Source organism: Dromaius novaehollandiae, chromosome 1 (genome assembly GCF_036370855.1).
Source record: "Dromaius novaehollandiae isolate bDroNov1 chromosome 1, bDroNov1.hap1, whole genome shotgun sequence".
In the NCBI taxonomy this organism is placed as follows: Eukaryota; Metazoa; Chordata; class Aves; order Casuariiformes; family Dromaiidae; genus Dromaius; species Dromaius novaehollandiae.
In genome coordinates this window covers 145,937,138-145,949,281 of record NC_088098.1, presented here as the reverse complement: position 1 = coordinate 145,949,281, position 12,144 = coordinate 145,937,138, and the positions used below count along the sequence as shown (strand labels likewise).

The window sequence follows — 12,144 nt, the reverse complement described above, 5'->3', positions numbered from 1 at the left end:
CACATTATTCTGTGTTCTTCATATGTTACTCAATACATTTGAAATGGGATAATTGTTTTTTGTATTGTCTTTTATTGTTATTTAATACCTATGCAATCAGACAGAAAAATGTTTAGCAATTACAGATGCTGTATCTATATATTTATACTACAGAAACAGCATTTTTAGAACCTATATAACTAACGGATCATTTCTGCTATTATGTGTGATAATACTGCAGTATTTCTGACACCCACTGCAGATTTTACTAGCTGTCATATATCCAACTCTGTGTCCCAAAAATACATTTTCCCCTCTTTTCTTTTTGTAGTGTTTTCTTTCTCTGGAGGGCGAGAAGGTGACGGGACCAATCCCACCTCCCCCGGGGCCTTTTCAACCTGTTCTGGCTAAAATACCTCCTCCGTGGTGCTGTGGGAAGGGCACATCTATTTATCTTAAAGAGGCGTGCAGAAGTGGGAACGCAACGCACGGGAAGAAAGGCACAGAATTTGCCCAATATTTATAAACGACTTATTTGAAGTAGTACTCGGGCGCCGACACGAGAACAAGCCACTTAATCACCTCTCGCGATTTACGTGCACCCTTGGGCCTGGCCACACCCGGCCGCATCCCCTCGGGGCGCCGGTTCCCCCAGCAGCGCCCAGCCGCGGCGCCTCTCGCCGAGGTGACTCCGGAGCGGGGGGAGCGCCGCGGGCGGAAAAGCGAGGGCCCCCGGCCCTCCCCGCCTTTTCAACCCCAGGCCTTGCTGCTTTCGGAGGTGCCGGAACGGCCGCGGCCCCGCGCGGCGGCAGGGGGCAGCAGCCTCGCCCCGCGGCGCGGCAGGGGCAGGTGCGGCCGCTTCCGCGTCGCGCCGTGAGGCGGCGACGAGGGCGGGCGGGCGGGCGGCGGGGCCGGCCAGAGCCGCCCCCCCCCCGCCGCCGCCGCCTCTAACTTTGCCTCTTCCTCGCCAGGCGAGGAGCCTCCCTCCGGCAGCCAGAGCGGCCGGCGCCGCGGCTGCGGCAGGGTCGGCGGAGCCGCGGCGGGGCAGGGCCGCCCCGCGGCGCGGAGGCCGGCGCGATGAAGGGCCGGCGGCGGTGGCGGGGGCAGCACCGCCGCTTGGCCGCCGCGCTGGTGCTGTACACGCTGCTGCTGCTGCTGCTGGTGCCCTACGTGCTGGACTACGGCGCCAGGAGAGGGCGTGCGGACGAGGAGCCGCTGCTGCGCCGCTGCCCCAGCCTGGAGGAGGCGCTGAGCGAGTGGGGCTGGGAGCAGCGGCCGCCGCTGGAGCCGGAGGAGGAGGAGGAGGAGGGCGGCGGCGCGGCGAACGGCAGCGGGGCGGCGGCGAGGAAGCGGCACATCTACCTGCACGCCACTTGGCGGACGGGCTCGTCCTTCCTGGGGGAGCTGTTCAACCAGCACCCCGACGTCTTCTACCTGTACGAGCCCATGTGGCACCTGTGGCAGGCGCTGTACCCGGGCGACGCGCTGAGCCTACAGGGCGCCCTGCGCGACATGGTGCGCGCCCTGTTCCGCTGCGACTTCTCCGTGCTGCGCCTCTACGCCGCGCCGCCCGGCCCCCGCGACCCGCTGGGCGCCGCGCCGCCCGGCGGCGCCGGCAACCTCACCACGGCCGGCATCTTCGGCTGGCGCACCAACAAGGTGATCTGCTCGGCGCCGCTGTGCCCGGCGGCGCCGCGGCCGCGCCGCGAGATCGGCCTCATCGACGGCGCCGCCTGCGAGGAGCGCTGCCCGCCGCGGGCGCTGCGGGAGCTGGAGGCCGAGTGCCGCAAGTACCCCGTGGTGGTCATCAAGGACGTGCGGCTGCTGGAGCTGGGCGCGCTGCTGCCGCTGCTGCGGGAGCCCGGCCTCAACCTGCGCGTGATCCAGCTGTTCCGCGACCCCCGCGCCGTGCACAACTCGCGCCTCAAGGCCAAGCAGGCGCTGCTGCGGGAGAGCATCCAGGTGCTGCGCAGCCGGCACCGCGCCGAGCCGCGGGCGCCGCCCCGCCAGCCCCTCCTGCCGCCCGCACTGCTGGGCGGCGGCCGCGGGCCGGGCCCGCAGCACCGCGCCGAGTTCTTCCTCAGCGGCGCCCTGGACGTGATCTGCCAGGCCTGGCTGCGCGACCTGCTGCTGGCCCGCCGCGCCCCGGCCTGGCTCCGCCGCCGCTACACACAGCTGCGCTACGAGGACCTGGTGCAGGAGCCCCGCACCCAGCTGCGCCGCCTGCTGCGCTTCGCCGGGCTGCCGGTGCTGCCCGCCATGGAGGCCTTCGTGGTGAACATGACCCGTGGCGCGGCCTACTCCTCCGACCGGCCCTTCCTCATCTCCGCCCGCGACGCGCGGGAGGCCATCCACGCCTGGCGGGAGCGGCTCAGCCGCCAGCAGGTGCGCCAGGTGGAGGCGGCCTGCGGCGAGGCCATGAGCCTCCTCGCCTACCCCCTCAGCGGGGGTGACGGCCGGTAGTGGCGCCGGCGGCCACCGCCTCTGTGCGCCCACTCGCTCACCTGGTCGCCCACCCTCCCACCGCAGGGGAGAAGCTGCCGTGGGCTGAGAGCCGGCTCCGGGGAGGGTGGCCGTGTTCTTCCCACCGCAGCCCCTGGGCCTGCCACGGCGCCCGCCCAGGCACCACGAAATGGCGGCGGGGTGCTTTGCTGGCAGCGGCTTCGCACCCGCAGTGGCCCCTTTCCGGCAGAGCGGCCTTGTCGCCCGGACCTGAACATGGTCGTTTCTCGAGGGATGGCTCAAAATTCAAAGGGGGAACTGCAAGGAAGCTGCTGCGAGCCTGGCGTCCCACGGACACCGAGCAAGAGGTGAGGCTGGGGGAAATACCAGGAAATAACTAGCTTAAATCTTGGCCCTTCTTCAGTCCTGCAGGGCAGGACCAGAGACTCTGCTTCTGTTGTCCTCAGTTGTATCAAACCCGCTTCTGAGCGGCCCCAGTGTGGCGCAGTCACTTGCGCTGCGGGACTGGACCAGCATCTCTCACGGAGTGGGTAACTGTCGATTGGAAATCTCGGTTACAGAAAACTAACATTCTCCTTACCTCCGGGTACAAGTAGCACTGTAAGTTTCAAACCTCCTAATTCTCGTTCTTTGCTTTTTCCTCCTTCCCCCCATTTGTCATGGGCAGTAAGCACTTAAATACCTGTTTCATGTCAGAGAGGGAATATATTCACCTTGTGGTGAAACACGTGCTGAAACGTTCTCAGAGACTCCAGGGATTATTTTTCTTAAGAGCTCTAGAGACACTGGGGACACTGTCAAATTCTGAAGTCTAGTTAGTATGAAACTGTGACTATATGCAAAGTGTAAGTATTCTTAAAAAACTGCATTAAAAAAAAATCCCCCAGAGTGTAAGTAAGGAATTGGAAGAGTTGAAAGAGATTAATGTAAGAGGATAACCTTTTCTAGAGCACTAAAACACATTCAGTTCTATCGTAACTTTATTAAAACACTTGCAAACAGCTTCTGCACAGTCTGTTGCAGAACACAAATGCAGGCCTTAACTGACAGATCTCACATTTACCACAGGAAGATGTCTTCTGCTTAGAGGGACTCTGCTTCCATTCTGACTAATCTAATAACCTAGTGACTCTGCCGGAGATAATCTTTATCTATGTGGATTATAGAAGAGTACCGCTAATATGGGGGGGAGGGAAGGGGAACAGGTCAAGGAGAGGGGAACCATTTCCAATTCCATATATCTTTCAGAGTACTGTAGTAAATGGTTATATGAATGGAGTAAGCATTTGTCTCCTTAGATGTTTTGAAGATGTTTGTTTCAGAAATACACTTTTCTAAAGAAGTATTTAATCCTTTGTAAAGTAGGATTTTGTATATATTGGTATAGTTACCTGATGATACTCATTTGGGATACATGCAACGTATTTCTTGTGGACACCCATAAAAATGACTGTAACTGGAAAGTGAACACATTATTTTTTTTTCCAATGTTGTTTTCTCAACTAAATGAGAAAATCACTTTTCTTTCCTAACTTCCCGACTGATACATTGTGCTGTGCACAGGATTCTCTTGGTCACATCCCTTCTGAACAATAACATCCTCTCAGCTGGTAACTTGTGCACATGAACAAAAGCAAATGTTTCCTAACAAGGCTAGGATAAATTAATCTTGGCAAATAAAAGTTCCCTAATAAAAGTGCATATTAAAAAAAAATGTTTCCATTTGGATTTTAAAATGGCTTTTTTTCTGCAGACTCCCAGGAACCTGTATGAGAAGGCTGTGTATGTATGTGCAAGTATCTTTTTTTCTTAATTTGGGGAGAGGAGGTATAACTGTAATTCAAGGACACAGTATTTTAACTTCTTCCAGACTGCTTTTGAATATGTTAGAGTCTGACAGCGTTTGAACAGCACTACAAGAGTATACAAGGTTATAGGGGTGTTTATATGCAATCCTCAAATATAAACTGAGAACATGAATTTCAAATCGAGGATAATCCAGGATCAAGAATAAAGCTATATTTATATAAAGTGCTGGAAATAAAGACAGTTCAAAGAAGTTTTTATGCTATTATTTTTGAAGAAACATTTGAATTATATTGTAGGTTTTGATGCTTTGTATATTGAGCTGGAAGAAAAGTCAGTGAGTTAGGATATACCTCAATTTATTTTAGTTCTTCCACTTCTTTGTCCCGTCCAACCAAGAGTACACTAGCACTCGAAACAGGCTTCTGTCATTATCCAAGGAAAAACATAGTCATAAAAATGTTTTTGAGCACATCTTTAATTTCTTGGTAGCATGTTCTATACAATTCTGCATCTTCAGGTTTCCGAATGAAGTGAAAAGTACAGGGGCTCATTTCGTAATAATAAAACCTCTTGTATTATCTAAGGGATATTTCTGTATTAGGCACTCTGTGAGAGCAGCATTTGTCTCTGGATGTTCTAGTGTTATTTAATGATGGTATTTGTTTAGATGAACAGTATCTGTATCAATACCTTGATAACCTGTGCCAGATGGTCTGATTCGGAAAACTTTTCTGGAAATACACCCAACCTGGCCTGAACTGAGAGGCTTGGGAAGAAAATAAGATTTTTATTGCATACTGAAAGATGATGCAGTACTTCTTTTCTTGTGTCAGGTGGGAGACTAAAAGCCAGTATATCTTGCTGATATTTTTTTAACAAGTTGCAATTACAGATTTGTAAGCTGCAATAGTTAGGCATTCACTTTACTTTGACAGAGCACCTTGTCTTGCTAGTTCAGGTTGCAAATATCTTTCACAAAAAGTTGTTGGAAATACACACTTAGTTTCACTTATGCCGGTTTATTATGGTAAAGAAAGAAGTGTTGTCATTTAACTTGATGCTTATAGCTGAGAAAACCCTACTAATTGTAAACTATTTAGTATTTTCTGAAACAGTTTCCATGTTTTACATAGAGGCTTTCTCTTCTTTGGTCTTAATTATCAAGATGTATTTTTCTCAGCTGAAGTTATTCACTAACACAATTGATCTTTATTGGCAATTAAATCTTTTTTTTTCTTGCCCCAAGCTGTTCTTCTAAGATCTGTGCAGTTGTTACAGCTTTTATATACTGTGAAAAGGGCTGTTTTGCAAAGTGTACAAAAACACAAGTGCAATTTATGTTCCCTATTCAGGGCATTTGAAGCTTATTAAAAGAGTCTTTAAAACAATCAAAAGGGAGTATACAAAACTGAAAAAGTAAGAACATGTGTAGAGTGTGTAGGATTGGACCACTGTTGTTTTAATGACTGGCTTGTGCGCTTCAGCCACTGGATGACTTCCTAAAAAGTCCCCATCTCAGGAGGGCAACTGAGGCTGGCGAACAAATGCATTTCACTTTCCTCTTCAAGAGGTATTGCGTTTGAAAGCATCATCTTTCAGAATATTTGCAGTGTATCCTGATTGGCCTAGTAACTTATATCTAAAAGGGAAGAAAAAAAAACAAAAAAACCCAAACCTGTAATGTCGAATGACAGTATTGATACTCATCTGAAAAGACAGAGGTGTGTGAATTGCGATGAGCACAGTGGAGTTTCATTGGAAGAGATCTTTTGAGCTAAGCAGAACCTGCTGAATGCTAGATGCGAAAAATATATGGTTAAACTACATTTTGAGAGCAGTTGGGCATTTATGGATGGGTCAGTAGCTTTCTTTTTCTTTCTTTCTTTCTTTCTTTCTTTTTTTTTTTACTGTTACTAGACTCAATCAATTACTTCAGTTTTGAAGTAAAGTCCCAGTTCTAGTGAATGATGTAGTGAAACCAAATGTATCTTGTTCTTCTAGAATAAGGGGTGGCATGATGAGCAAGGCAACAATGAACACATTTTATAGCTGAGCTGAACTTGGTGGGCTTAGAGTTATCATTTGGTGGGTGCTGGGCCACAGAGTTTTAGTAGTTTAGGCTGAGATTTGGAAAAAATATACCTGTGTTACATTATATGTAATGAATTAATAACTTTAATATATTAAAAAATCCTAATGTGAAATGGGAACAAAACCTGCAAATGCTTACAAGACTTACTCCTATCATCTGTTTTAACTTAATTTTTGATCCTCATGCATTTGCTTTAAGGGAGTTAGAAACTTTAGTACTATAACTGTAAGTAAAATGCTGTGTTCCAAATGCGATATTTCCAAGCTGGAATTGCTAAGTGCTGTCTCACAATTGTTATGTCTGTATTTAAATTGTTGGTTTTTGGAAATAACTTTAATGGCATACCTGCGAGAAATGCTGAAAGTCCAAAGTGTGTGTGTGGGGGGGGAAATACTTGGCCCTGTATTACTTGCTTTGGTACTTACTAGAATGTTACTGATGGAATCCTTGTAGATATTCATGGTATATATTCATATACTGCAGATGCAATAGAAGTGGTTCTGTTGTTTGGAGGTGTTTACTTATTTTTTTTTCCCTGACAGTGCAAAGCTGCCCCAGTTGCAGTATCTTTTGAGAAGTATTGAAACGGTAGTGAAGTTACTTATCTAACAACTTTCATATTACCCTGGTCATTTTTAACCTTCTGCTGCTCAGTCTATCAGTATACACAGAAAAGTTGAGTTGTTGCATTAAGTTCTCTTCAGGCATCAATATCACAACTTACAGTTTACCCAATTATAAAAATCAGTGCAAAATTTCTGGGTTTATTATGGCAATGCAGCTAAATGAAATTTCAGTGGAGAACTGTGCTATTGCAAGGCTATCAGAGCCAGTAAGCCTGATAACACATTGTTCTTTTCTTGAACATGAAGAATTGCTGGTCAAGCTCTGTGATGGTATTTGGAATACAGGGACAGTAAGTATGGTACATGTTATTTCAGAAGTCATTTCGCAGAATAGAATCACACTGCAATCCATTCAGCACTGTGGACTATACCCCTACTGCTGTAGAGAAAAAGATAGGAAGAATAATACTGTCAGAGCAAAGTTTGCAGTAGTAGAAATTTTCAAGGCTGTACTGGTTGTGTGTGTGTGTGTGTGTACGCATGTGTGTGTGTGGGGGGGAATGGACAGACTCTAGACTGATGTTCTCTTGACTGTGATTTAAGTAGATTGGATTTAAAATCCAGAGTTCTTGACGTGATGGTTTTCCATGACTGAGGGACTTGCTGCTTGTTGTTGAGGCATACCTCTGGCAGACTTGGCTCCAGAGCAACCAGCTGGAGGCTGATTAACTTTTTAGTACCTACAGTCTGTCTAGGTCTATAGTGCCAGGAAACTCTAGCTGCCAACACTGATGTGTTAAGCTCTGTTACTGACCTATATCATCTACAGCACCATTTCTTGGTGTTGATAAATGGGAATCAGGTCTTTCTCTAGTGCTCCCAAATTTGTGACCCTGTTTCTTATTGTCTAATTTTGCCAAACCTTAACTGCATTTAGGTTGAAACTTTTCTTGTTGGGTGTCTGCTTAAGGTTCAATTCTGTTTCAGAAACTTCAGTCAAAAGAATAAATGTTCTTTGGAAACTAAGGTTAGGATGTGGTGGTTTTTGCCTATGTTCAAAATACTCTTGGAGATGTTTCTATTAAATTGTCATTTCAGCACTTTAGGACAGGAACTCCAATTTGGGTAGGGAAAATGACCTCTGTGTAAAGGATGTGTGTGTTTTGTTTTCACTGTTGCCATCTACTCTAATTTGGCTGAATACGTTAACGTTTGAAAAAAAAATAGTTAGTATGTGCTCAGCAAAAGTGGCTTTGGTATGTGTGTCTGTCTGGATTTTTTACCAAATAAAATCTGTGTTGGTTTTATCTTCAGTGAGCTTGCTCAAACCTCTTTCTTTCCCATAGAAAAGCTCAGCATGGTATGGTACATACAGCAGTGGAAATCAAAGGCATGTAACTACTGCTTTGGCTGCAGCACTGGAGTTGAGTAAGGAGTCTGTGTTCCCAGCGATACCTTCTCCTCTAGCCCCTCTTTTCCTGCTACTGCTAGTTCTAAGGAAGACTCCTGAATCCAGTGTTTGGCCTTCCGGCACTTAATAATGGAAAGGAATACAGGTGAGAAGGGAGAGACAGTGACGATGGATGGGGTAAACAAGTCGTGACGGGGGAAAGGAGGGGAAAGGAATTGCCTTTGAATTGTAGAGAGAGGGGTTTGTTGGCAAAGGGCTTGGGTGAGCAGATGCACGAGAGGGATGAGGTACTGGGATTCAATGAGAAGCGGCAGTCAGAACCTGGGACTGGTTTAAGTGGAAATGGCAACTAGGAATCTTTGGGAGGGGAGGAAGGGAAGCAGAGATGGAAGAGACAGCAGGCAGAGAGGAGAAGTAGGGACCAAGAGCTGGGCTGCAGTGAGGAGCTGGGAGTTGCCACAGTGCCACTGTTCAGGTGAGATGGAGGGAGACAGTTCTGGGGGAAGGACAGCAGGCTGAGGCTGAATCCAAATTCTGGAGGAGAAACAGGTAGCTCTTTAAAAAGCTGAGTTTTCCTGCATCTCTGCTAAAATGGCTCTGAAGACAACTGGCTGTGATACAGTCCCTGCTGTACAGTGCTGATCCACATGTCAATGGCAACTTGGCCCATAGAAGCTCATCCCTTCTGCAAACCAGGCTCCTCTCTTCCTCCCAATGCAAGGGAATCTGTTAACTGCCCTGCAGTTTTCCTAGCAGCGTCACGGGTGGGAGGCACAGGCAGCAGTGTCAGATTCTACTTCTCTTTTTTTCCCCCAACAGCAAATACTGAATTCAAGCTCTGCTTGAGTAAGAGAGATGATGTGGGAGAGTTGTCTCATCAGGCTGACTTTGCCTAAGGTGCATTTGGGAGTGCTTTTGTGATCCTTTCTGCAGTGGTATTAACATCAGCAGACGGAACAGATGGATCTGGAGGAGGTCCTTGTCTGTGTCCTTGGTTCAAGTGACAGATGTTTGCACGTTGGATTGAAAAGTTCCAGTTCTAGCAGTGACTCGTGCATATCACTGACAGCTATTGTTTTCAGTACATACACACACTCAGGAAGCCTCTTGTTACATGCACACACTTAGAGAGATGTTACATGTGTGTTGCAAAGCCAAGTACTCAAGAAAAAGTGCTGCCTCCTGTATCATACTTCTTGACAGTCATATATCACAGGTAGGGGGTTTTATTCCATCTACAGCACTTGGTCACTGCAGAAGGTAGACCTGTCCGGGTGATGAGAACAGATTATGCAGTGAGCCTGGCAGTATGGCCGTTGCCTCGTTCGTGGCTGAAGTTAGGAAGTGTGCAGGAATGAAGTAGGAAACTGAAGGAGGAGAAAGGATGGGGGCAGTGTCTCATGGCTGAGGTATTCAAAAGCTGTTGGAGGGAACTGGACTCAGTCCCTGGCTCCAGACTATCTGTGAGATGTTGGGCAAATACATTAGCTTTGCTGAAGAGACCAAGTAAGTGTTAGGCTGCCAGAGGCTGAGTGACACTTCTGGTATGCTGGAGTCAGACTTGTAGAACTGCTGCAGCAGAAGTCAGCGTAAGGCTTTGCTTGGCTCTGCAGTGCTGGTCGCTCACAGGGCGATACTGAACCGCTGAGATGACTTAGTTGCAAAAAAGGCAAACGTATAGTGGCATTAACATGGTCTGTCTTAAACTCTATGAAATGTTGGCAAAACTTCCTCTGGAAAGTTGCATATATAGTTCTAGTTACCTGAGCTAAAGGAGATTAATTCACACTTTAATTGGTACAGAGAAAGGTCAAGTGAGATAAAAGCCTACTGTCGTAGAAAAGACTATGCTGTTTGGCTTATTTAGCCTCACAAAGTAAAGGTTGAAAGAAGTTAGTGGTGCAGAAGAGAATGAATATTCATGTAGAAGGGAAGAGGTAATCCAGCTAACAGCCAATGCTGGCATAAGAACAGATGTGTATAAATGAGCAATGAATCACTTTAGCCTGGAAGTCCGAAGAACTTTTTTTAACCATGAGAACAGTGTGGTTCTGGAGCAGGCTTCCAGAGCACGAAGGGGAGGGAAAAAGATGACCAATTTTAAGAGACAACTTCATTAATTTAGAAAGGAATGGATAGGGTAGACAACCAGGTTGCCATACAACAGATGAAACTGTGTGATCCAAGGGGATCTGTGGTCTCTGGAAAGTTCTGTATAGAGTGCTAAAGTCTTCTGAAAAAATCAGTTCTAATGCACAAAAAAGAACCAAACCTCCAGCTTAAAGATGCTTTGTATGTTTTGTTTGTGCTCTGTGAAAAGGAGGTAATGCTGACCTGCACAGAGATGTTGTAAAAATAGTTTGTAATGGAGTACTCTGCAATAAGTAAATGTCATGTAAAATTTCCTACGAGGAAATCTGATAATTTTGTCTTTATGTAAGGGTTCGAATAAAATGTATTAGAGCTCTACAAAAACCCAAGTCATTAATTCAGTAATTTTTGCCCTGTTTTTTGAGAAGAGGGGAACTGAGGGGAAAAGGAAAGTTGGTACATGTTTGACATGGCTTTAACAAAGGCTATATGGTTACATTTACCTGCAATTGGTAAAAATTCTGGCTGTACATGCAAAGGTACAGCACTTGGGCTATACAACTCTGATATTCCTCTAGATATGGACAAGCTGTCTTAAATGTTTGCTATAACTTTGTGAAGTGATTATAACCCTGTTAATTTATGCACACACATAAAACAATGGACTATTTTCAGGTGTGCTCTGGATAGCATTTAAACTGCAGCAAATATGTAAGTGCATTTTTTACAGTGAGTGAGAAAGGGCTGTAGGAGATCAGCCCAAGTACAAAAGAGGCCTCTCTGATGCAAATGTTGGAAATCTTCCTTCAGCTTTTCACAGTCAGTTCAGCTACTACTTGAAAAGGGATGATTTAGGTGAATCGTCTTCTCCCCTCCCTCTTATCTAAACCTAGTTTAGTTACACCAAGCTTTATCTTGCACAAATTCAAAGGCAAGAGGATGGGACATTTGTCACCTGTCCCAAGTCATCCTTAAAATCTTTAAGGATGGAGACTTCACATCTTCCAGTGGTCCTTTACTTCAGTATGTCAGTATGCCCACTGTTAAAAAGTGCTCCCTACTGTCTGTCTGAATCATTCTTGCTTCAGTTTAAGCCTGTTACTTCTCTTCCAGGATGTAGAAAACAGTCTGTTACTACTTCTTTGCATGAACTTCTAAAAAATATGTAACTGAAGGCTTCTAATGTTAGCCTTTGCCCCTTTTCCCTCTAGATGAAATCTTCCCATTTCTACATTGACTTTCCAGTGTGGGTCAATATGCTGCTTGTAAACTGGTAATGCTAACCTTGAAAGAAATAGCTAATAAGCTGTTTTAAGACTGAACAAACTTCACTTATTTCTAACCTGAATTTCAGCTTGCTTGGAGTTGTTCAAGCATGTGCCTTCATGCCTCTAATGACTCCACAAATCCCTGCCGTGAGACCTGTCAGCTCTAAGCACTGAACTCCCCAGCAACTGCTGTTGGAGCACTCCCGAAAGATGAGGAGACAAAAAAAATAAAACCCACTTACTGTCTGCAGAGGAGCTGGGTGACATCCCAGGTCTCACAGAAAAAAAAAAAAAAAAAAAAAAAAATCCCATGGTTCTGAACAGTTAAGCTGTGCCTTTAATAAAATCTGTTTTAAAAATCTTCGCTTTTGAAAGGCAGAGGAAGAACCAGGGATAAGTGGGAGATAAGTCTCTCGTGATCTGTTACAGAACATCTAGAACAATTTTGAGGTAGGCATTTCACTA

The 12,144-nt window shown here is 46.4% G+C and overlaps 1 protein-coding gene across 1 annotated transcript; it reads left to right on the top strand.

Moving 5' to 3' along the window:
* Window positions 1–771: 771 nt before the first annotated feature.
* Window positions 772–8,222, top strand: CHST7 (carbohydrate sulfotransferase 7). Its single transcript, XM_026103283.2, has one exon. The coding sequence runs from the start codon at window positions 1,057–1,059 to the stop codon at window positions 2,440–2,442; it is 1,386 nt and encodes a 461-aa protein (XP_025959068.2). The 5' UTR covers window positions 772–1,056; the 3' UTR covers window positions 2,443–8,222.
* The last annotated feature ends 3,922 nt before the right edge of the window (window positions 8,223–12,144 follow it).